General features: G+C 39.2%; 1 protein-coding gene across 3 annotated transcripts; it reads left to right on the forward strand.

Annotated features, from left to right (window-relative positions):
• The first annotated feature begins 78 nt into the window (after window positions 1–78).
• Window positions 79–24,810, forward strand: C1H11orf54 (chromosome 1 C11orf54 homolog). 3 transcript variants are annotated; one of them, XM_066370687.1, is made up of 9 exons: window positions 79–173; window positions 7,852–8,000; window positions 11,758–11,856; window positions 15,962–16,035; window positions 16,219–16,320; window positions 17,438–17,614; window positions 19,113–19,262; window positions 21,002–21,118; window positions 23,266–24,810. In XM_066370687.1, the coding sequence occupies exons 2-9, from the start codon at window positions 7,946–7,948 to the stop codon at window positions 23,437–23,439; spliced, it is 948 nt and encodes a 315-aa protein (XP_066226784.1). In that variant the 5' UTR covers window positions 79–173; window positions 7,852–7,945; the 3' UTR covers window positions 23,440–24,810. The 3 variants fall into 3 exon arrangements, with proteins under 3 accessions (XP_066226784.1, XP_066226793.1, XP_066226775.1); XM_066370696.1 differs by having other exon boundaries at window positions 122–173; window positions 7,857–8,000; XM_066370678.1 differs by lacking the exon at window positions 79–173 and adding an exon at window positions 7,060–7,212.
• Window positions 24,811–26,022: the final 1,212 nt, after the last annotated feature.

The raw sequence follows: 26,022 nt of genomic DNA on the forward strand, positions 1-26,022 counted from the left end.
ATCTCGCGATATCAAGTTAGCTCCGGAAAGAACAGAAGAGGGAGTATGGGGCGCCATTTGGGTCGCCACGGGGGGAGGAGCAATTGTAAGTAGGCGGAGCCTGAACTCCCTAACCCAGAGGAGGTGGAGTTGACTAAGGCAGGATTCAGGTGCAGACTTCCCTAACCGATTTGGTAAGTGCTATAGTCAAGAACATTTAGGCAAAAGCAAAAACGAAATTGTGAGGTCAAATGAATGAAATGGATGTGAACCGCGGGGAAACAGCCATTCAGCCTGATTAGTCTCCGGTGGTCTCGCATTTGCTGATCTGGCGTCCAAGGTGGCTGGGTGGGTAGGACTGTATGTGTATATGTGTGTGGTACCAAGTGTGTTTTGTCGGATTATGTCTACTTTACCCTTCGAAAATCTCTTCCGTGTTAAACTGTGAAAGGATCCTGCTTGGGCTGTCACTCAAAATCTGGAAGCCATTGTTTACCCCATAGCACACCCAATTCCCCTCTCCACCTTTGGACTTTGTTAGCTCATCTTTCACTCTAAACTAGGGTCAGCCTCCCAGGAATTGGTTAACACATTACCAGAGATAAATTTCTTCCTCAGTATTTTCCCCTCTTAGTTCCCTGAAAGGTTACTGAGTATAAAGATCAAACAGTTTAAACTAGCTTAGTTTTTGTGGGCTTCTTCCCCAAAGTAGTTACAAAACTGAATGAACTGGTTTGATTTGTCCATTTTCAGACCTCTTGCATCATATGATAAACCAGTAAACCTGTCTAGTCTTACTTTATAGTTAGTGTCATCTCGGGATTGAACAGACCTGGAAGGTAATCTGGTCGCTTCACTCAGTTTTGCTCCAGATATTGAACAATCAATCCCAGGCCCGAAAAGTGTAATTCTGAAGGCAATTCAGTCTATGAAATACTGTGAGTTCCAGAACAAGATCACATATCTTATCCACTGCCATATTTGGGAGAAGGCCTGGTCATGTAATTTGTGAAGCTCAATACAAAATATAAATACAGGGTCCATCGTCCAAAAATGAGGGGAAACGCTTCATTAAAAGTACTAAAATAGCCCTGGCCGGTTGGCTCAGCGGTAGAGCGTCGGCCTAGCGTGCGGAGGACCCGGGTTCGATTCGCGGCCAGGGCACACAGGAGAAGCGCCCATTTGCTTCTCCACCCCTCCGCCGCCGCGCTTTCCTCTCTGTCTCTCTCTTCCCCTCCCGCTGCCAAGGCTCCATTGGAGCAAAGATGGCCCGGGCGCTGGGCATGGCTCTGTGGCCTCTGCCTCAGGCGCTAGAGTGGCTCTGGTCGCAACATGGCGACGCCCAGGATGGGCAGAGCACCGCCCCCTGGTGGGCAGAGCATCGCCCCTGGTGGGCGTGCCGGGTGGATCCCGGTCGGGCGCATGCGGGAGTCTGTCTGACTATCTCTCCCTGTTTCTAGCTTCAGAAAAATGAAAAAAAAAAAAAAAAAAAGTACTAAAATAGGCCCTGGCCGGTTGGCTCAGTGGTAGAGCGTCGGCCTGGCATGCAGGAGTCCTGGCCAGGGCACACAGGAGAAGCGCCCATCTGCTTCTCCACCCCTCCCCCTCTCCCTTCTCTCTGTCTCTCTCTTCCCCTCCCACAGCCAAGGCTCCATTGGAGCAAAGTTGGCCCAGGCACTGGGGATGGCTCCATAGCCTCTGCCTCAGGCACTAGAATGCCTCTGGTTGCACCAGAGCAACGCCCCAGATGGGCAAAGCATCACCCCCTGGTGGGCACGCAGGGTGGATCCCAGTCAGGCACATGCGAGAGTCTGTCTGAGTGCCTCCCCGTTTCCAACTTCAGAAAAATACAAAAAAAAAAAAAGTACTAAAATATAATTCTCTTTTTTCTGTAGTATCTCTTTTGACTGGCCATAGTGTTTTAATTAATATTAATTTGCTATTAATTATTGATAGCATTATTAACCATGCTTTAAATATTATTCTGTTAATGATTAGCATTAATTTACTATTTAATTCATTAATAAAAATTTTAAATTTAGATTAGCATGAATTTTACTATTCTTTATATTGTGTAATGCCAGTTTTAAATACTAATATGATATAAGAACATTTAACTCATATGCAAAATCATTGAAATTTCACAATTTGCATTTCGTAATTCATACAAACACCTCCTATTCTTACAGTAGAACAGCAGAAAATGCACAAAACTAACTCACCTGTATTTATTTTACTTCTTGATGTGCACTCTACCAACACTATGGGATCCAGGAACTTTGAGTCTGGCCAAATCCTTGTGGATCATGGGTCCACCAGAATTCTATACATTCCCAGCTTCACACATGCTTTATGTGAACGGGGATAGTTAGGAATGGTGGTGGGCATGCACACTGCACCTCTCTCCTCTAGTTCCTTGTATGGTCTTTGCCATGTCTCAGTGATTTTCAACCTTTTTCATCTCATGGCACACAAACTAATTACTGAAATTCTGCAACACACCAAAAATATATGTATTTTTGCCAATCTGACCAAAAAAAAAACACATAGGTATAATTCTGACTCCTTCACATCAGACTGCTATTGTTATTTTGGCTGTTGTAATTTTTTTTTACAATCTAAGGGAAAAGAGGTCAGTGCCCCTGACTAAAGAGTCAGCTATTGGCCCTGGCCGGTTGGCTCAGCGGTAGAGCGTCGGCCTGGCGTGCGGGGGACCCGGGTTCGATTCCCGGCCAGGGCACATAGGAGAAGCGCCCATTTGCTTCTCCACCCCCACCCCCTCCTTCCTCTCTGTCTCTCTCTTCCCCTCCCGCAGCCAAGGCTCCGTTGGAGCAAAGATGGCCCGGGCGCTGGGGATGGCTCCTTGGCCGCTACCCCAGGCGCTAGAGTGGCTCTGGTCACGGCAGAGCGACGCCCCAGAGGGGCAGAGCATCGGCCCCTGGTGGGCAGAGCGTCGCCCCTGGTGGGTGTGCTGGGTGGATACTGGTTGGGCGCATGCGGGAGTCTGTCTGACTGTCTCTCCCCGTTTCCAGCTTCAGAAAAATACAAAAAAAAAAAAAAAAAAAAGAGTCAGCTATTACGTATTTTTAAAATCTTTGGCCCTGGCTGGTTTGCTCAGTGGTAGAGCATCTGCCTGGCATGTGGAAGTCCTGGGTTCAATTCCCAGTTAGGGCACACAAGAGAAGAGCCCATCAGTTTCTGCACCCCTCCCCCTCTCACTTCTCGCTCTCTGTCTCTCTCTCCTTCTCTCCCTTTCTCCCCCTCCTGCAGCCATGGCTCAATTGGAGCAAGTTGGCCCAGGGCACTAAGGATGGCTCCATGGCCTCCACCTCAGGTGCTAAGAACAGCTCAGTTGCTAAGCAATGGGGCAACGCCCCAGAGGGGCAGAGCATTGCCATCTAGTGGACTTGCTGAGTGGATCCCAGTCAAGGTGCATGCGGGAATCTGTTCTCTGCCTCCCCTCCTCTTACTGAATAAAAATTTTTTTTTAATTCTTACGGCACACCAGTATGCCTCTTGTAGCACACTGAAAATGGCTGCCCTATCAGTCTTAAACAAAAGTTCAAATATAAAATTAAGAATTTTAAGATGACAGCAGAGCATTAAGCCAAGTGTCATTTTGAGCATATGACCTTGTGTAACTACACTGGTTGCACAAACATGAAGCGAACCCTATCCCAGAGCCTTGAGTCTGGTACATTGTAAATGTTCAATAAATAATTAAGGCTGAACTGGTGCCCATGGTCTACTGCAGGGGTCCCCAAACTTTTTACACAGGGGGCCAGTTCACTGTCCCTCAGACTGTTGGAGGGTCGGACAATAAAAAAACTATGAACAAATTCCTATGCACACTGCACATATCTTATTTTAAAGTAAAAAAACAAAACGGGAACAAATACAATATTTAAAATAAACAACAAGTAAATTTAAATGAACAAACTGACCAGTATTTCAATGGGAACTATGCTCCTCTCACTGACCACCAATGAAAGAGGTGCCCCTTCCAGAAGTGCAACGGGGGCCGGATAAATGGCCTCAGGGGGCCGCATGTGGCCCGTGGGCCGTAGTTTGGGGACCCCTGGTCTACTGGGTACTTGAAAGTGTTAAAAGACAGCAGAATAGAATCACTTTTGCTAAGCCCCTGGTCAAACCAAAACTTAATCTAATCTAATTGCAGTTTCAGCCTCTCTGCTGGTGGAATTTTAAACCAATCAGTCTAGAATATCCTGATCAAAATTAGTGAGGTACAGTAATCTGATAAAACTCCTGCCAGCTCTTTTACCCCAAAAGAAGAGGACCAAGCCTAAAGATAATCCTTTCTTTTCTTTTGCTGATAATAACTTACTTGTCTGCCATGGCCTACTGACTGTGAAAATCTTCTATTTTGTACAACCCCTGGGAGCGCCCTTCTACCTGTTGGATGAGATGCTGCCTAACTCATGGATCTCTTAATAAAGCCAATTAGATCCTCAAATTTACTGGATTGAATTATGTTCTTTAATAGAAGACAGATATGAAAAACATTGTCTTAGCTTCAAAAAGATCACAGTCTAGGGGGAAGGAACTTAACAAACATGATCACAGCCATAATCTGAAGATCACTCTACAAATTCTTCCTTTATTGTGAGCTGAATTGTCATTCCTTCACTGGTTAACTTGCATATATGATGCATTCTGGCTTTACAGTGTGTTAGATTTGGTTTGAATTCTATTTCTGCCACGTATAACAGTTATGCAATGTCAAGTAAATAATGTATTCTCTCTAGCTGATTTCCCTCTTACAAAATGAGGAAAACATAGACGTGGTTGTAAGAGGTTTTGAGCCTGACTGGTTGGCTCAGTGGATAGAGCATCCACCCAGGTTTGATCCCCTGTCAGGGCACACATGAGAAGCAACCATCTGCTTCTCTCCCCTCCCTCTCTCCCTTCTCTCTCTCTTTCCCTTTTCACAGCCAGTGGCTCAATTGGTTTGAGTGTGGCCCCAGGCACTGAGGATAGCTCGATCTGAGCATCAGCCCCAGATAGGGGTTGTTAGGTGGATCCTGGTCTGGGCACATATGGGAATCTATCTCCCCTGCTCTCACTTAAAAAAAAAAAAAAAAGAAGAGGGTTTGAGAGAAGTCAGTAAAGTGCCTAACATAGTGTCTGGTACATAAGATGCAGTTAATATTAATAAATAGTTATCAGCTTGGTTGCCATAGTTGGTTCACCCCTTTAGGCATTGTTTCTGTAGTTCCACTTATCCAACTGGCTCCTATTTCTATTCCTGTCTCTAGACCCTACTTCCAGGCCACTGACTCTTAGCAGTAGAATCTGAAAGGTAATTGTGCCTCCATGTGGTCCAAAACTGTCCTGCTGAAGCTACTCAGAGTTTATATTAAGAATCTTTCTAGCCCTGGTCGGTTGGCTCAGCGGTAGAGCATCAGCCAGCATGTGGAAGTCCCGGGTTCCATTACCGGCCAGGGCACACAGGAGAAGCTCCCATCTGCTTCTCCACCCTTCCCCTTCTCCTTCCTCTCTACGCATATTTCTCTCTTCCCCTCCCACAGCCAAGGCTCCATGGGAGCAAAGTTGGCCCAGGCACTGAGGATGGCTCCCTGGCCTCTGCCTCAGGTGCTAGAATGGCTCCGGTTGCAGTGAAGCAATGCTCCAGAGGGGCCGAACGTCACTCCCTGGTGGGCATGCCGGGTGGATCCCTGTTGGGTGCATGCGGGAGTCTGTCTATCTGCCTCCCCCGTTTCTCACGTCAGAAAAATACAAAATAAAAATAAATAAATAAGAATCTAATCCCTTTTTTTCACCACTCCAACTCCAACCTCCTCCCTCCCACTCACTCTTAAACCCGTACATATACACTACCACACTACCTTCTGGGCTGTTGGCTTGCCAGAAGTTCTACATTTCTAAACATATTATTCAGGCTGTAGTCCCCCAGGGTTGGACTTTGTTTCTGTTTTAGTGGGAAAGAACAACAACAACAAAAAACTAACCTTCTTTTAAAGATAGTAAGAGGTGTAAAGTTAGGATATATTTGAATTTTAAACTTGAATCTTTATTATTCCTACTGGAAATAGAAATAGCTGGAGTACTTTTATTGTCCTCATTATAAATAAATGTGGTTCCTAGAGAAGATTTTGACATGTTCTTAATTAGTACTTGCTGGTTTATGATAAAGAAAATATGATAAGATGTAACACTTGAAAAATCTAAGTGAAGAGTATATAAGTATTATTTGTATGTATTTTTTTCTCCATCTGAAATTTTTTCTTTCTTTCTTTCTTTCTTTCTTTTTTTTTTTTTTAGCATGAGAGAGAGACAGAAAGGGAGAGAGATGAGAAGCATCAACTCGTAGTTGTGGCACTTTAGTTGTTCATTGATTGATTCTAGTGTGTACCTTGACCAGGGGGCTCAAGCCAGCGACCTTGGGCTTCAATCCAGTGACCTTGGGCTTCAAGCCAGCAACCATGGGGTCATGTTGATAATCCCATGCTCAAGCCCTGACCCGCGCTCAAGCTGTACGAGCCAGCACTCAAGCTGGCGACCTTGTGGTTTTGAACCTGGGACCTCAGTGTCCCTCCCAGGTCAACACTCTATCCACTGTACCACCACCTGTCAAGCCATCTGAAATTATTTCTAAAGAAAAAATTGAAATGTCTAATTCCTGAACATTATAGATTATTCAATTTAAAAATATGTTTGAGAAAATTAAATTATAATTATTTAGGATTTGACATCCATTACCAATAATACATCTTTTACTTGGGAGACCAGATTATGCATATTAATTAAAGAATAATAAAAGTTGATTATTTCATAAAGTACTAAAGTAAATGTCAGTCCTAAGTGTATGCAATAGCATGTTTGTGAGGATGTTTAGTTTGAAATTATCATCAAAACTAAAAACCCAGTTTCTAAGGAACCTGTGACTCTTTGGAAAAGTTAAAAAGAAACTTCTTGAAAGAATTTTTTCAGCAATGCTGAAGAACCACCTTTCACTTACTAAGTAAGCATGTGCCAGAGACTATCGGATTAATGAGTTTACCATTAACAATTTTAATCAAGTGCTCCAACTGTGCTCTTAGAGACACTCTGAAGAGTTTTGCCTTTGTTCCCTTTTACAACTGGCCTAGAGTGAGATTCCTCATCTACCTTATTACTTTTGTTTGTTTTTTCTTTTGCCTTCATTGTATTTATCTCCCTCTGCTTGCATACTTTATCACCTGAACATTTGAGGTAAGATACTAATTTCTGTGTATATATGCCTACTTATTGTAAAATATACTTTACATATATTTTTAAAATACCAAATGATAATTGATTTGGTTATAAGAATAATTAGACATTAAAGCTGCTTACTAAGAAAGTATGTTAATTTGTAAATGAAAGTAAATTTAATTTCAAAAGCTAATCATTTGCAGGTTTCTATTTCTCTTAGTAATTTAATTTTTTTTTAAAGTGATAGTCTAAGAAACTTTTTAGCTCAAATGTCAAACATAGAATAGAAAACATGAATTATTATAAAAGTACTTGAGCATTCTGCACTGTTTTCTACAACCATTTAATCACTTCTTCATGAATCATAATAACTAGTTTTGCTTCAGGACCTGTATTCCTTAGCCCAGCCATTAGAATGCTCCATGTTCAATACAGATATATGACTAAAGAAAATGGAGCATGTGTCCTTTTGGCTTGACATTTCTTTTTGTCTATTTTAAATGTCATTATTTAAAGTATTAGTATTAAAAGGGGTTACTTAGGCAATCTCTCACTGGCAATATAGAATACTAGAAGCTGTGACTGCCTTGCTGTGAGAACAGAAACCTGTTGCCCTTTTGCCCTCTTTATATAACAACTCTGAATGTTCACTTCCAGAGCAGCAGCTGTTTGTGCTTGGTGCACTGTGACCTGGCATAATTAGCCTACAATAGCTTTGTTTGTACATCCTCACAAGTAAAGAAGAGAGAAAATGTCCTGTGCCGAGTATTCTTTTCATGTGCCAAGTCTAGAGGAACTTGTTGGAGGTAAATACAATACTAACTTTAAGTTTTTAAAATTATTCTAAGGAGCCTGACCAGGCGTGGCGCAGTGGATAGAGCGTCGGACTGGGATGTGGAGTACCCTGGTTCGAAACCCTGAGGTCACCAGCTTGAGCGTAGGTTCACCTGGTTTGAGCAAAAGCTCACCAGCTTGGACCCAAGTTCGCTGGCTTGAGCAAGGAGTTACTTGGTCTGCTGAAGGCCCATGGTCAAAGGCACATATGAGAAAGCAATCAATGAACTAAGGTGTCACAAGGAAAAACTGATGATTGATGCTTCTCATCTCTCTCCATTCTTGTCTGTCTGTCCCTGTCTGTCCCTCTCTCTGACTCTCTCTCTGTCCCTGTAAAAAAAATAAAATTATTCTAAGGAAAAAATTAAAATATTCTAAGGTATGATTTATGCAATAGTACTTTCATTACAGAACTCGTTTTCCTTTTCAGTATCTGTTCTGTACTATATATTTTTATTGAGAGTGCAAAATTCTGCCCCTCCTAAAAAAAATTAAACTATTTGAAGATTCTTGATTATAATTTTACAGAATGAAAATATAGTAATCCAAGATTTAAGGGTGTGTGATGCCCAAAGAATTGCACAGTTTTGCTTTAACTTTTTACCAGTTACAGTATTCTTTAAATATATAACCTGCTATGGTGTATTAATCAGGTTCCCAATATACTGTTCCCCGCCCCATATGACAGACTGCCAGTGAACTTACTACAGTACTTGCTTATATTTCTTTGTCTACATTTATTTTTGTGTTGTTCTCTTGTTTGAACAAGAACTTAAGCCAACTTCATAAGATTAATTAGGAGGGGAGATAGATAATAAAAAGAAAAGGAAAATAGGAATAAAAAATGAGACAGGAAATTATTAATCCAAAATTGTATAGCCTGTCAGAATGCTAACGTTTGTTTAATAGCCTTTAGATTCTATTCCGGTGGTAACTCTAACACCTAGCTTTATTTCTCAAAGTGCTGTCCTGGTAGTTCCTCTTTCCCTCTTATAAGGTTGAAGTCAAGAAGTGTACCCGCGTTTTACTCGGTTGTGGCTCTCCTCTTACACCTTCCTATTTTCTTCCTAGAGTAAATCGCAACTCGTAAACAATGTGTATTGCTAGTACTCTGCTTCTATTTCTTTTCTATCAGTTTTTCTGTCTTCCTTGATATGATAGGACAGCTAAGGCTAGATTTAGATGACTTGTTTTTAGAGAGTCTGATTCTACAAGACTCAAACTTCTAGAATGGCTGACACTACTATCAGAGAAAATTTTATCAGAACTTTTCAAATGTAAAAGTACATTGCTCTTGCCCTGGCCAGGCAGCTCAGTTGGCTGGAGTGTCATTCCCACGCACCAAGGTTATGGATTCTATCCCCAGTTGGGGCACATGCAAGAGTCAACCAATGACTGTATGAATGGGTGGAACAACAAATTGATGTTTCTTTCTCTTTCTCTCCCTCCCTTCAGCTCTAAAATCAGTTTTAAAAAATGTAGATTGCTCTTAGATTTAGCACTTTGAGATACCTATGTTTGCTTTTTTACTTTATTGAATTGTAATGTATCTGTAGTAAAGTACACTAATCTTAAGTATATAGCTTAATCAATTTTAAGACATTTACACCCATGTCACTCCCATCAAAATCAAAATATAAATTATTTCCCTCATTCCAGAAGGCTCCTTCATGCAATTTCCCAGTCAGTATCTCTACCTAAGAGGTAACTACTGTTCCAACTCCTGTCACCTTAGATCAGTTACTTGTTTTTGAAATACATGTAAGTGCAATTATATAATATATACTCTGTGTCCTGCTTCTTTTGCTCAGCGTGTAAGCTTCAAGGAATTTCTTGCATGTAATTGCTTACTTTCTATCAGTTTAAATATTTACATTTCAATAGGTCTTTGGAAGATGTCCTCACCTGGCTACACTGTTCCTCAGTAGTTTATAATCATGATGATTTATACTGGTATTTATGTGTCTTAGTGTTAAGCCTAATCCGGAGGGACCCGAAACATGGACACGAACAAAGTCTGTGGATTACACATCAAAGCTTTATTGTCTTAGCTTGGCCAAGCAGCGGCAACTCCGACAGAAATCTGAGGGAGAGCGCGCTGGCCCTTTGTTCCACCTAGTTTTTATAGTTTTGTAAGTGGGAAGTACAGAAGTAAAAAATTGCAATTAGGAGCCCTTTTCCACTATTGGTTATAGTCAAATGTCCTTTAACATGATAGGACCATGTTCTATTTGCAAGCCATACATCATTTTGGAGAAAACAAAATTTACAAGCCAACACAATGGTAGAAAGATGTCTCTTTACATATTAAAAGGCATTCCCATATTATCTAGTGTTTATCTGCCATCTCTCTGTCCAGAGTCACACGTGTTAACCACACGCAATTACATAGGAGAGGTAGTTTCCGTGGGGACAAATGCTCACAAATGGCTCGTTGCTATAAGAAAAGGTTTATTTTAGCTTTTCTCTCCCTGCACCTGGCTAGCCATTCACTCCTTTCCCCACAGGCGTGGTGGAATGTCTGGGGATCCATGTTTTCCTCCCCTTTGAATTTACAATACAATGCCAAGGGCCATCCTGGTTTTATGCCAATCACACAGTACAGAGACTATTTCTCACAATTTCTCTGCACACCTTAACCCAAAATAATAAAATGTTCCTCAAGCCTCTTAAAATATGAATATTGATTCTGTAGCTTTTGGTACTTTACAACACCTGTGGGTGAGGTGGTGCAGTGGCTCCTCACTTATTCTTCATGATATCTTGTGATTATGTGTCTAAGGTTGAATTATTTCATTAATAAGACCATTTCCCCCTCTTTTTTAATTATACAAGTTGTCCCAGTAAAGCCCAAGCTCTACGTCGATCAGGCATCCCTGATTCGACTTCCCCACACAGTGGAACACTCCTGCTTGTAAGCAGGGCTGGCAGCCTCTTCAAGACTACTCTTGAGGCGGCTATGAGGATACTAGTTACTAGTTATCAATGCTGAGACCAACTGCCACCAGAGGAAAGACACGACCGACTGACATACAAGCATACAAGTTAGTTGCAAGAATCACACAGGCAGTTTATTACTCACAAATCCTTTTGGCGTGCCTGGGTACAGCTTAAGGGGGCCTGTCAGTGTGCTCCTCTCGGCTGTCTTTGGTCAGAGCTCAGAGCTGCATGGAGACAGTCCACATTCACTTTGGAGTCTGGGCGACTACTCAGCAGGGGGCCCCTCAGCTTTAGTACCTTTTCTGGCCAAGGCCTTCTCACAGGTGTCAACAGGATTATCACCTTAACCCACCTTTAGGGAGCCCTTTTTATGTTAATTTACTGAAATGTTACATCAAGCCACTTTTAAGATGTTCCTAGGGAAGCTTCTTGTTTATGTTAACTTACAGAGTTATGACATCAGGCCACTTCTTATCTATGTACAACTTCACACACACACTAACTAGGCCCTGCTCGAAAGTCAGAGTCCGTTTATCACATCTGCACACACTATATTAATTCCTATCCAAACGGCATAACTTTATTTAATTCCCTTAATTTTAATATTATATCTTAATTACTTTTATATATCTTCCATATATTTTTGTATTTCTATATATTTAATTACTATAACATTATATTACTACAACACAAGTTTAGGTTGGAAATACGACACACAGAAAATTTGAGGGAAGATTTGATATGTGGTGACAATTTAATGTTAAATAATCATTTTCCTGTCTTTATTAGTTTTGCAGAAGGGACTAAAGGATAACTTTGCTGATGTCCAGGTCTCTGTAGTTGATTGCCCTGATTTAACTAAGGAGCCATTTACCTTTCCTGCAAAAGGTAAGCAGTTTTTACAATTAGCTTTTATTTTTCAGTCCTAAGCCAAAATTATTTTAAAGATTACTTTAAAGTATCTACAAATAAAGGATATTATCCTAACTTTTAGATTAAATTGTGCTTAATTTCTGTGCTCACTGTTTTCTTATATTAGTCAAATTATAGTTTGTTCCCTGTGGAAAAATGTTGTTTTATGCACTTTTGTAACTTTCACAGGTTATATAATAAATGTTCAGTAAGCTAGAATTCTTGATATTACATGAGAGTTTTGTGACTATTATGGAAGCATAATTTAATTTTTATATTTTTATTTATTCATTCAACACGTGAAGAGAATTTAAAATTCTTGTATTTGAAGACTCTATTAGATACTTATATCCCTTCAACAAATTTGCCTAGTGATCATCCAGCCAGTGTTTAAAGTGAAATAATTACTTAATTATTAATTTAATTATTATTAAAGGGAAATTAATATTGGTCGAGTCAATATAATTTGTCAAAGAGTATAATAGAAACCTATATTTGAAGTCTTGATTTTTACAGTAACACTGCAAGGTAAGCACTAGCCCCAGTTTATAGATGTGGAACCCTATGAATCATTAGCCAGAATCAAATCTAGGTCTGCTTCTAAAGTCCCATGGCCTCCAACTACATTCTACTATGATGAAAAATTTGAAGATAAACACTCATAGTCATTCACTATTGCGGGAGACAGGTTGTAAACTGGCAAAGTCCTTATAGCCTAAGGCTTAAAGACTAAACTCTTCTCCACCCTTTTAAGACTAAGATCTTCAAAGATCTTCTCGGCCCTGGCCGGTTGGCTCAGTGGTAGACCGTCGGCCTGGATTGCAGGAGTCCCAGGTTTGATTCCCGGCCAGGGCACACAGGAGAAACGCCCATCTGCTTCTCTACCCCTCCCCCTCTCCTTCCTCTCTGTCTCTCTCTTACCTTCCCGCAGCCAAGGCTCCATTGGAGCAAAGTTGGCCCGGGCACTGAGGATGGCTCCATGGCCCCTGCCTCAGGCGCTAGAATGGCCCTGGTTGCAACAGAGCAATGCCCCAGATGGGCAGAGCATCGCTCCCTGGTGGGCATGCTAGGTGGATCCCGGTCAGGCGCATGAGGGAGTCTGTCTGACTGCCTCCCATTTCCAACTTCAGAAAAATACAAAAAAAAAAAAAAAAAAACCCAAAAAACAAAAACACAATTTTACAGCCTGACCAGGCGGTGGCATAGTGGATAGAGCATCGGACTGGGATGTGGAGGACCCAGGTTCGAGACCCCGAGGTCGCCAGCTTGAGTGCGGGATCATCTGGTTTGAGCAAGGCTCACAAGCTTGAGCCCAAGATCACTGGCTCAAGCAAGGGGCCACCCGGTCTGCTGTAGCCCCCCCCCCCCATCAAGGCACATATGAGAAATCAATCAGTGAACAACTAAGACTTGATGTTTCTCATCTCTCTCCTTTCCTGTCTGTCTGTCCCTCTCTCTGACTCTCCCTGTCTCTGCCACACAAAAAAAACAAAACAAAACAAAAAACAGTTTACAGGGAAGTTCTTAACTTTAGTTCTTTCTCTGCCACATTCATATTTATTACCCTGGGTAAGCCAATCAATATATCTGGGCTTTGTGGGAGATGGGGATGAGGGGCAGCAGGGTGTTGGCAGTTAAATGGTCTTTTTGGGGTCTTCCCAATTTAAACAATCTTTGATCTTAAGTAAACCAATAATTCTAGAAGTTTTGTGTGCCAGATAGCAGTTTATCTGCACACCTTGAAAGCATTTAGCATGATATTTTTATAGCCATGTTTCTTCCAATTATAAGAATAATACATACATTCTCCCCCATTAAAAAAATAGTAATTGATAAATTAAATAAAATAAAAATGAGAAAACACAAAGGGTACAAGGAAAAAGAAAAGTTAAATCTTAATTCTTTCATACAAAGCGTTATACTTTTTTTTCTGCAAAGGGTTATACTTTGAAAGACTTTTCTGATCAATAATTTGTGAGTCTTTAAATTACAATACTAAGGAAGCCAGATATGTATGTATATGTATGACCTTTCATAAACATAGGCACTTTCTACATGAATTCATCACGCTCAAGTCTCCAGTGAGCTTGGTGTGTTTACTACACAGTATTCATATTTCATACTGTTTGCCCATTGTTACATGACATTCTCTCTCCCTTTGGTTCTCCTCTTTCACCTCTTCTTCCTGGTGCCTTTCCTACCTCCATGATGTTCTTTGTTCCTCATTTTTCCTGATTCATTTCTCTTTCTAGCAGGTTCTAAATTTGGATGTTTTATAGAATTCTTTCCTCGGCCTCTTTTTATTCTACAATATCTCTGGGCTTTTCTTTCTTTTTACTTTTTTAAATGTTTTGTTGATTTTATAGAGAGAAAGGGAAAGAGTGAGAGAGAGATAGGAACATTGATCTGTTCCTATGTGTGCCCTGACTAGGGATTGAACCAGCAACCCTTGTGCTTCAGAACAATGCTCTAACCAACTGAGCTATCTGGCCAGGGCTTTCCTGTTGTTTGTTTCCTGGTACATATAAAAAGGTTTACAGCCTGACTGGTGGTAGCACAGTGGATAGAGCATCCACCTGGGATGCTGTGGGCTTTTCTATCTACTCCTGTGGTTTTAGTTACTATTTGGATACAACAACTTTGAATCTGTGTATGTCGCCTAGATTTCTTTTTTTCTTAGTTGTAGATTAGTAATTTCAGCTGTCTAGAGGATATATCTACCTATAGTTGCTAAGGACAGCTTGAGGTCAACATGTCTAAAATTCAACTCATTATCTCACTAGAGTTGCCTATTCTTTCTTTGTTCTTTTTCTTAATTTCCTCTTCTTCATCTCTACAAGTCACCATTTTTAGCTCATTACTTACCTTTTCCCTGGACTACTACAATAGTCCTCTAATGGGCTTCTAGAAACTTCAGCGTTATTGGTACTTATGAGAAAGTCTTATCCATGAGTAATTTCTGCTGACCTCATGGAAAACATTTACAAAATCCCTAATTATAAACAGGACCTAAATGAATTGTGTACATCTATCCTCTGCATAGCTGAAGAAACAGAGCAATTATATCTACTGTGTAAATGATGTTAGTATGAAACTGATAAGACTACTTTTTCTCAGACAAGAGGCTATTTTTTCTACTATACAGTTAAACAAAAAAAGTGACTTCTCCCAAATTGTGTCTAGCTGTACCTGTGATGTTGATTAAAAATGTAAGTAAAAAGTTCCTAGCACATGAAGTTACCTCTAATTATTTGTCATTTTTATTAACAACCTTAAGAAAAAAAACAACTTTGACAAGAGGACTTCCAATAGGGATTTTTAAAAGAATATTATATTCTACCACAGCAAAATATAAATATTTCCAGTTAAAATACAATTTTAGCTAAACCCCTCCCCACCCAGAGGGGAAAAACAGGTTCATAAAGAAATAAGTAATTACAGGCTGGAAATTAAATTTTAGAAACTTCATCCAATACAAGCTTTGGCCCCAATTCTAGCCCTTGCCCTGTAACAGGGGTCAGGAACCTATGGCTCACGAGCCAGATGCAGCTCTTTTGATGGCTGCATCTGGCTCGCAGACAAATCTTTAATAAAAAATATAATAACATTAAAAATATAAAACATTCTCATGTATTACAATCCATTCATTTCCTACCGCTCATGTTCATGGTTGCGGTGGCTGGAGCCAATCATAGCTGTCCTCCGGGACAACACCAAGTTTTATTGGATAATGCATAACATACACGGGTCGTTGTATGGAGCTCACAGAATTACATTTTAAAATATGTGGCGTTCATGGCTTTCTCAGCCAAAAAGGTTCCTGACCCCTGCCCTATAATCAACTTTGCATTACCTTTATGCTACCAGCTATATTAAGTCATAATTGGTTATGACAATATTAGAGTCACATGTAGAATAGGACAGGGTCCTAGCTATTTATATCATCCAGCTGCTACTATTTGTAAAACTATGAGAATAGGAAAGTTATCTACTCTTAATAAATTAAATTAGTGTCTTCTGGCATTTTATAGTACTTATGTTAGATGTTTGTCTATTTTAAGATGTTTTTTTTTTTTTTTAGGCATCTGTGGGAAACCTAGAATTGCAGAAGTAGGAGGTGTGCCTTACTTATTGCCTCTTGTAAATAAAAAAAAAGTAAGTGTATTTTTACTCTTCATAATCACATGAAGATTTTATGATTTGGGTTGATTTCTATGATTAGTATTAGAAGATCATTGACCAGTGTGGCAAAGAAGTGTTGATAGACTCAGTAATAAAAGCAAAGCAGGGAATTTGTATAAATTATGATTTAAATAGTATTGTTTTCCTCTTGTATAGGTCTATGATCTAAATAAGATTGCCAAAGAAATTAAGCTTCCTGGAGCTTTTATTCTTGGAGCAGGGGCCGGCCCATTTCATACTCTTGGGTTCAATTCTGAGGTCAGTATATATATAATATAATTATTTTATTATATTGATTAGACATTTGGTTTGCCTTTTTCTATTACTTCCCTATCAGAAATCTTACTGAATGAATTGATGTCATGTGTCTCTGTACAGATTTGCTACTGTTCGACACAGACTTGAACTATATAGCACATGCTCCAGTTGGTGCAACTATAATGGAGCACTAACTTCTAATTTCAGATTTTCTTAGGGTATTCACTCAGTCTTAGATGAATCCAAGGTCCTGCTGTGGTCTGCTGTGGATCTGGTCTGTGAAAGACTTTAATCCTTACATCGGGGGATTCCTAGTTTCCCCATAACTCTCTGCTTTTGGTAGGAAAGCACAGTTTCTTCATGTCTCATAAATAGAAGAGTGAGTGACCTCTTCAGTCTGCCCATTCTCTGATAACTTTCACAGATGTGACCATTAGTCAATAACCATACAGGTTCTTTTGCAGAATCGTTACTATAATTTGCCTAGTATATAAGAAAGAAAAAATTTTATTTAGACAGTTTATTTTATTTTATTTTTTGACAGAGACAGAGAGATTCAGAGAGAGGGACAATTAAGGACAGACAGACAGGAAGGGAGAGAGATGAGAAACATCAATTCTTCGTTGCGGCATCTAACTTGTTCATTGATTGGTTTCTCATATGTGCCTTGACCAGGGGGCTACAGCAGAGCAAGAGACCCCTTGCTCAAGCCAGCGACCTTGGGTAACATCTATAATCCCATGCTCAAGTCAGCGACCCTGCGCTCAAGCCGGTGACCTCAGGGTTTCAAACCTGGGTCCTCTGCGTCCCAGTCCAATGCTCTATCCACTGCACCACCGCCTGGTCAGCCTAGACATTTTAAATAAAGGAAATGTTACAATGTAATAGGAACACTATAATATGTAAACATTTTATAAAATGTGTTCAGTTTTTTTATATTTGTATATCTTTAACATTTGATTTGAATATAAAATTAAATAGTTCATATTTCATGTTTTCTTATTAGATCTTGAAATAAAATATCTTAAATTATAGGATAAAATTCTGCCACATCATTCAAGATACCGTTTGCAGAGACATATTAAAATTGACTACTTTTACCTTATTTACTTTTCAGTTTATGCCAGTTATTCAGACAGAAAGTGAACACAAAGCTCCTGTGAATGGAAGTTACTTTGCCTGCATTAACCCTGAAGGTGGAGGGTGCCTCCTGGAGAAATACAGTGAGAAATACCATGATTTTGGGTGCGCATTACTGGCTAATCTCTTTGCCAGTGAGGGACAACCTGGAAAGGTGATTTTGTCCATAAAAACATTGTTCTTCAAAAGTTGTCAGCTAAAAATTTGAACTTTTATTGCACAAATATGTTTTTATAAAGAAAATACAAGGTGCCCAAGTCAACACTATTTAACCCAGTTATGAAAGATTCAGAGAGTACTACAGGTAGAGTAAAAGTCTCATTTGGTTAAGAATAATATTTAGTAAGCAATACAATCTTTTCTGAGGAACTAAAAGGCAACAGATAGTCATATGGGGAGTGAAGTAGTCAAATAGATGAACCATGTGGCTGATAATAGCTCATGTCTACTGATAATTAGTATACTTGCAATGTGTTTATTTGTGACTGATCAGACATTGATTGAACTAAATAGAAATGATGGTAGCAAAAAAACTTGTAGCAAGAATGATTAATTAATGCCTCACTTCAGATTACTTCCTATTGGTACACAAAAAGATGATTTCCATTTTAGCAGTTGTGAACACTTACTAGATTTTATAAACAGATAACTACTTTAGACACTTTGAGAAATGAGGTAGTGGAGTAAAAATAACTAATAAAGTTAAGGTAACCTAAGTCCAGAATTATAAAAGAAGTGAGAAAATGTAATCATTTTCCCCTCCCTTGCAAGTAAATAATTCAGTTATGGACGATTCAGAAAGTACTATAGGCAGAGTGAAGTTCTTATTTAAAACTGAGTTAAACCCTGGCTGGTTGGTTCAGCGGTAGAGTGTCAGCCTGGCGTGTAGAAGTCCCAGGTTCAATTCCCAGCCAGGGCACACAGGAGAAGTGCCCATATGCTTCTCCACCCTTCCCCCTCTCCTTCCTCTCTGTCTCTCTCTTCCCCTCCCACAGCCAAGGCTCCACTGGAACAAAGTTGGCCTGGGTGCTGAGGATGGCTCCATGGCTTCTGCCTCAGGTGCTAGAATGGCTCTGGCCGTAACTGAGCAACTAAGTGAACACAAAGCTCCTGTGAATGGAAGTTACTTTGCCTTAGTATGTCTCTGCAACTCTGCCCCAGATGGGCAGAGCATCACCCCCTGTTGGGCATGCCAAGTAGATCCCAGCTAGGCATATGCGGGAGTCTGTCTGACTGCCTCCTCGCTTCTAACTTCAGAAAAATACCAAAAAAAAAACACAAAAAATTGAGATTAAGAATAATGTGTAATAAGCAATACCCTTTCAGCCAGGGTGTTCTTAACCTTTGACGACCTTGACATACAATGATAAGAATCTTTTAGAGTTCAGTGTTGGATTTAGCTATAACTCTTAGTCCAAGAAAGCATGAATAAGAATTATTATTAAATGACCTAATACATTTATATTTATATAAAATATGCATTATTAAAACTTAGAAAGGATTGAGATACCTCAACTCATATTTGGGTGTTCTAAGCAAAGAAATGAATATTTGCTTGATGGCATTAGATTGTAGAATGTTTCACTTTGGTAGTTATTTATATAAAAGTTTGCACCTTAGAACAATGGTATGTGTCTTTATGTCCTCCCTAGGTCATTGAGGTGAAAGCCAAAAGAAGAACTGGAACACTTAATTTTGTGACTTGTATGAGACAGACTCTTGAAAAACATTATGGAGATAAGCCTATAGGGATGGGAGGTACTTTCGTAATTCAAAAGGGAAAAGTGAAGACTCACATTATGGTAAGGACCTGTGGGGGCATGGATGTGAACAGTTGTGGGTATCTGTGTATGTATGTACTTGAGATCTTCAGGACTTTTTAAAATGCACATTGAAAATTCTACCTGTAAAAACACCCTGAATAAATCCCTTTACTAGACTGTATTACTTTAAAAGTTTTAATGACAAACAATACTGTAAGTCGTATTATGCCAGAAAATATGGTTAGTCCCTTTTTCATGTTAATATATTAGAACTTTCTTTTCAGCATCTTTAAGATCAAGATAGATGTGAGTATAAGCCTGAGAAACTGATTATTATTTTCATTGCCAGAATCCCATACTTAGTACATAGACATTGCTATTAGCATGATTGTAGTTTTGGAAAAAGAACTCACTATGAAAATGACAATCTATGGGCTAAATATAGTAAGTTTATAAGACATTAACAATGGAATACTGTATGAAGACAGACTCAGGGCATTCAGTATGTTTATTATAATTTTTGGTAAGCAAATGAATCAATGAATGAATAAAGTATAAAAGTGATTACCACTTGCCCTGGCTAGTGGTACAGTGGATCCTGGGAGCCGTCTGGATCCCAAGGGCACCAGCTCAACCCACCCCCTACCCTACCTCAGGCACAGGTTGGATCCCTGGTCAGGACATGTACGAAAAGCAATCAATGGGTGCAGCGAGTTGATTCTTCTATCATGCGCCTGCTCGCTCTCTCTCCTTCCTCTCTTTCAAAAAAAAAGTGATTACAGCTTAATTTCTTTTTTATTTTATCAGTAAAGCCATTAGAAAATGTATTGTTCTAATGGCTTTTTTATCCTGTTATTTTTAAATGGCCCGCCAGCTGATCCTACAAATAAAGATACATTTCTGAAACTACTTATTTTTCCAAATTATTTACAACATATATTTGTAAATGCCAGATGATTATAGGATTGTACAACCATTATGGAAAACAGTATGGAGGTCCCTCAAAAAATTCAAATAAATAGAACTACTATATGATAAAGCAATTCTACTTCTGGGTATATACGTGTGTATATATATGTGTGTGTATGTGTATATCCAAAGGAAATGAAATCAGTATCTCAAAGAGGTATCTGCTTTCCTATGTTCACTACAGCATTATTCATAATAGCCAACTTATGAAAACAACATATGATATATTATAGATATATGGCTTAAAAAAGAAATTCTGCCATTTGCAATAACATGGATGAACTTACAGGACATTACACTAAGTGAAATAAGCCAGACACAGGAAGACCAACATTACATGATATCACTTACATGTAAAACCTAAAAAAGTCCAAATTAGAGAAACAGAGTGGAATGGTGGTTGTCTGGTGTTTGGGAAAAATGGTAGGGGAAAATAAGAGAGATGTTGGTCAAAGGGTATAAATTTTCAGTTATAAGATGAATAAGTTCTAGAAATCTAACATACTTAATGGTAATATAGTTAATAATAAAGACGTGTACTATAGGATGACATGTAAGATTAGGATGAGGATATACTCACAGGAAAACTGAGGCTATGAAAATAAAAACATAGTAGTAGATTCATTCCTTAATACATTTTATTGTGTACACATTGGTGATCCTTTTGAAAACTAGGGTGTATAACTCCTTTTGATGCTAAAACTAGTCAACAGAACATATAAAAAGGCTTAAGTTTTGTAACATAATATAAAATTTTAATTCTCAATAATATTCAATATGTTTACGTGTCTAATGATCTTTTATTGTAGCCTAAAGAATTTTCTTCCTGCCCACTGAACTCTGATGAGGAGGTGAATAAATGGTTGCATTTTTATGAAATGAAGGCGCCTTTGATTTGTCTGCCAGTTTTTGTGTCCAAGGACCCAGTAAGTCTGTGTCTGTTTTCTACATTGCCTTATACCACAATGATGATGCTCAATGTTTACGATTTTTTTCCTTTGGATAATACACTTTCTGTGTTGTTATTTAAGAACTAAGATGGTCTTTAGCATTATTTTGAAAGATAAGGGAGCAGGTGGCTAACAACCTTGAATTAGGCAGAGCAGATTTGACCTTTGAGAAAATGAAGGCTCAGGCATTTTAAAGAATTCCCAAAGTCATGTTATTAAATAGTAGAATCACAACAGGTTCATTTTATTTGCTGTTCATTATACTGTTCATTATATTCTAATACTACACACTAGGAAAAATATTATAGTATAGACCAATTCAAAGCAAATATTTACCAAAATAATAGCTAATGATATTTTTTTAAGATTTATTCACTATAGAGAGGGGAGAGAGAGAGAGAGAGAGAGAGAGAGAGAGAGAAGGGGGAAGAGCAAGAAGCATCAACTCCCATATGTGCCTTGACCAGGCAAGCCCAGGGTTTTGAACCAGCAACCTCAGCGTTTCCAGGTTGACGCTTTATCCACTGCGCCACCACAGGTCAGGCCTAATGATATATCTATATATATATTTTTAAATACAGTCTTTTTTTAAATTTTTTTATTAATTTTTAGAGAGGAGAGAGAGTGAGAAAGAGAGAGAGAGAGAGAGAAGGGGGAGGGAGGAGCAGGAAGCATCAACTCCCATATGTGCCTTGACCAGGCAAGCCCAGGGTTTTGAACCGGCGACCTCAGCATTTCCAGGTCGACGCTTTATCCACTGCGTCACCACAGGTCAGGCCTAATGATTTTTTTTTTCATTTTTCTGAAGCTGGAAACAGGGAGAGACAGTCAGACAGACTCCCGCATGCGCCCGACCGGATCCACCCGGCACGCCCACCATGGGGCGACGCTCTGCCCACCAGGGGGCGATGCTCTGCCCATCCTGGGCGTCGCCATGTTGCGACCAGAGCCACTCTAGCGCCTGGGGCAGAGGCCACAGAGCCATCCCCAGCGCCCGGACCATCTTTGCTCCAATGGAGCCTTGGCTGCGGGAGGGGAAGAGAGAGACAGAGAGGAAAGCGTGGCGGAGGGGTGGAGAAGCAAATGGGCGCTTCTCCTGTGTGCCCTGGCTGGAAATCGAACCCGGGTCCTCCGCACGCTAGGCCGACGCTCTACCGCTGAGCCAACCTGCCAGGGCTAATGATATTTTTTGATCTAATGATTCTGTGTCTAGGAATTTATACTTAAATATTTACATAAGTGTGTAAAATTATCAGTTAAAAGGTTATTCATGACAGATTTGCTATAATTGCAGAACAATTGGAAATAATCTGAATATTGATTGGAAAGTGGTATGTGCATACAATAGAATACCATATATGTGAAAAAGAATAAGAAAGTCTTTTATGATGTGATATATACAAAGATCTCAAAGCTATATTGTTAAATTAAAAAAAAACAATATTCAGTACAGCATGTACAGAGTACTACCACTTGAGTGAAAAAAATAAAAGTAACTCTGAAAGGATATGAAAGAAACTGCTTACATTAGCTGCCTACAAAGTAAGGAAGTGAGTGATGAGGGCAAGCAGTGGAAAGATATTTTACTGAATATATCCTTTTGCATTCTTTGAATTTTTTTTCTTCTTTTCCAAGTGAGAGAAGGGAAGATAGAAAGACAGACTCCCTCATGTGCCCCGACCAGGATCCACCTGGCAACTCCTGTCTGGGGCCCATGCTCTGCCTACCTGGAGTCATGCTTGCAACCGAGCTATTTTTAGTGCCTGAGGCAGAGGCTCCATGGAGTCAGCACCCAGGGCTGATGCGCTAGAACCAATCAATCCATGGCTGTGGGAGGGGAAGAAAGAGATAGAGAAAGAGGGGATGTGGAGAAGCAGATGGTCACTTCTCTGTGCCCTGACTAGGAATCAAACCCTGACATCCACACACCACGCCAAAGCTCTACCACTGAGCCAACCAGCCAGGGCCATGTTCTATGAATTTTGAATCATATGCATGTATAACCTACTTAAACTATAAAAAAAATAATTACCATAGCACCAATATAAAAGGTCTCCTTCCCCCTTAAAGAAATTCTCTCCAAAATAACTTGAATATTAACAGTAGCTTGTTTGTTGTCCTAGAGGTTCGATTTGCGACTGGAGCACACTCACTGTTTTAGTCATCATGGAGAAGGTGGACACTACCATTATGACACTACCCCCGATATAGTGGAATATCTTGGCTACTTTTTACCTGCAGAGCTCCTCTATCGCATTGATCAACCAAAAGAGACCCATTCATTTGGGCGAGATTAAATCAACTGCTATTCATTTAGAAAAAAATGATCAACTAAGTTAATTGATTAACTAATTAATTGATACAACTATAAAATCTAATAGAAATTATCTCACTACTTAACTTCTATATTTTTGGCCTTTGAAATGAAAGGTATGTTGACATTATGCTGTGTTACTTCATAAATCTATCTGAAAAAGTTTATTGGGAACAAAAATACATAATGGAGAAGTTCTTTATTATTCTTTTATTCTAAAAATCAGTTTTATATTTATACCTTAAATATAAACATGAGCTGGAATCATGTGATTATTTTTACCTAACTTAAATTTCTGGAAGGATATGGAGAAATGAAATATGTAATAACTTACATTTATTTAAATTATTAAAATTTTCAAATTAGTCTCAAAACTGCTAATTGGATATTTTAAAAGATCAGTGTTGGAAATTTGATAGTTGAGTCTTTGTACTGAATTTTAAACATATATTTTAGAAGTCAAAGTATACTTTTTTCATGAAGTAAAGTAGTTAGAAGGATGAACTTTTTACTTTTGGTGAAGTTCAACTATACTCAGAGTTTGCAATTTGCCTTTCACAAACATTAGCAACTAGATCAGGGGTTGGGAACCTATGGCTCGCGAGCCAGACGTGGCTCTTTTGATAGCTGCATCTGGCTCGCAGACAAATCTTTAATAAAAAAAATAATGTTAAAAATATAAAACATTTTCATGTATTACAATCCATTCATTTCCTACCGCTCATTTTCATGGTTGCAGGTAGCTGGAGCCAATCACAGCTGTCCTCCGGGATAACACCAAATTTTTATTGGATAATGCCTAACATACACGGGTCGTTGTATGGCTCTCACGGAATTACATTTTAAAATATGTGGCGTTCATGGCTCTCTCAGCCAAAAAGTTTCCCGACCACTGAACTAGATGGTTAGCCACGATTCTTCCTTCCTTTGGATTGCCAACTGGAAACAGTTTGTGCCTGTTGGTTATTTCCAAGGAGAGAAGGGAAAAGAAATAGCATCAAAATACAACATTTAAGTGAGTATATTTTAATTTATAAGTGAGGCTATTGCTAAACATGACCACTGTCCTTCATGAAATGTAAAATTATACTCTTACTGATTATAATGGTTGAAAATTTCCTCAGTGTTCTTCTATAATCATTAGCTAGAAATTAACTCTCTAATCTTACTAATGCCAACAAAGAGCAGATTTAGGAGCTCTTCAGTACCAAACACATAATAAATCTTTTAAAAATATTTTTTATTTCCTTTTTTGGATGTTAGCTATAAAATATCTTTTGAGTATAAATTACTAAATATTATTTTTAAATGAGCACTAGTTTGTAGCAAAAAAATGAATAAAAGTTATATAATCATAATATGATGTGTTTCTTTTTAATATTCTACCTCCAGACAAAAATAATATTGGTGGTATTCATCTGTTCAACAAATATGTATTGCACACCTATCCTGCCCTCTGGAATGTGAGTTCTGAGTGTCTGGGAAAGAACGGAAACTCATCCTGGGTCTGCAACCCCCAGGACTAATGGATGCTATATGCTTCCTATGCGTGATCGCTGTTTAAACCTGTGACTTTTGCAGTGCTCTATTTCACAACAATAGGGGACTGATTTATAAAGAAACACATACAAATGATAAGTCCTGGTTATTTCTAGGAGGAGGGAGGAATAAGTGAACTAGGAAGAATACAATGGAACTCTAACTAGATCAGTAATACTTTACTTCCTATCAGTGTGAATACACAGATGTTTGTTGTTACCTTCTTTTTAACTCTTAAATCTAAAGTCAAGAACATAGTACCATGAATCTCCTTTGTTGAAATATGTAGTTTTATACATAATTTTTCACATATTTCTTAAAATAAAGAAGTATGGTGATTTAGTAATTAATTTAATGCTCAATTATTTTTATTCTTTTGTATATTATTTATTTAGAAATTAAATGTAATGGGATGACATTGGTCCACAAGAACACATGAGTTTCAGGTGTTCATCTCCGTGGCATGTGATCTATTCATTGTGTTGTGTATCCATCACCCAAGGTCAAACCACTTTCTATAACTGTATGTTTGGCCCCCTTTACCTCTGAGCCTCCCACCCCCCTTCCCTCTAGGTACCACCTCATTTTTGTCTTTGTTATGAGTCTCAGTTTTATATCCCACATATGAGTGAAATCATATATAGTTCTTAGTTTTTGTAACTGATGTCTCGCTTAGCATAATATTCTCAAGGACCATCCATGTTGTCACAAATGGCAGTATTTCATCTTTTCTTATGGCTCAGTAGTATTCCATTGTATACATGTACCACATCTTTTTTTTATTATTATTCATTTTAGAGAGGAGAGGGAGAGCCAGAGAGATAGAAGGGGGAGGAGCTGGAAGCATCAACTCCCATATGTGCCTTGACCAGGCAAGCCCAGGGTTTCGAACTGGTGACCTCAGCATTTCCAGATCGACGCTTTATCCACTGTGCCACCACAGGTCAGGCAATGTACCACATCTTTATCCAGTCCTCTTATCGAGTGACAGTTTGGTTGTTTTCATGTCCTGGCCACTGTGAATAAT

Source organism: Saccopteryx leptura, chromosome 1, assembly GCF_036850995.1.
Source record: "Saccopteryx leptura isolate mSacLep1 chromosome 1, mSacLep1_pri_phased_curated, whole genome shotgun sequence".
Lineage (NCBI taxonomy): Eukaryota > Metazoa > Chordata > Mammalia > Chiroptera > Emballonuridae > Saccopteryx > Saccopteryx leptura.

Coding starts and splice junctions, on each gene's coding strand:
- C1H11orf54 (XM_066370687.1), top strand. CDS start 7,946: ATGTCCTGTGCCGAGTATTCTTTTCATGTGCCAAGTCTAGAGGAACTT. Junction 16,036..16,218: donor CTCTTGTAAATAAAAAAAAA/GTAAGTGTATTT, acceptor CCTCTTGTATAG/GTCTATGATCTAAATAAGAT. Junction 17,615..19,112: donor GTGAGGGACAACCTGGAAAG/GTGATTTTGTCC, acceptor TGTCCTCCCTAG/GTCATTGAGGTGAAAGCCAA.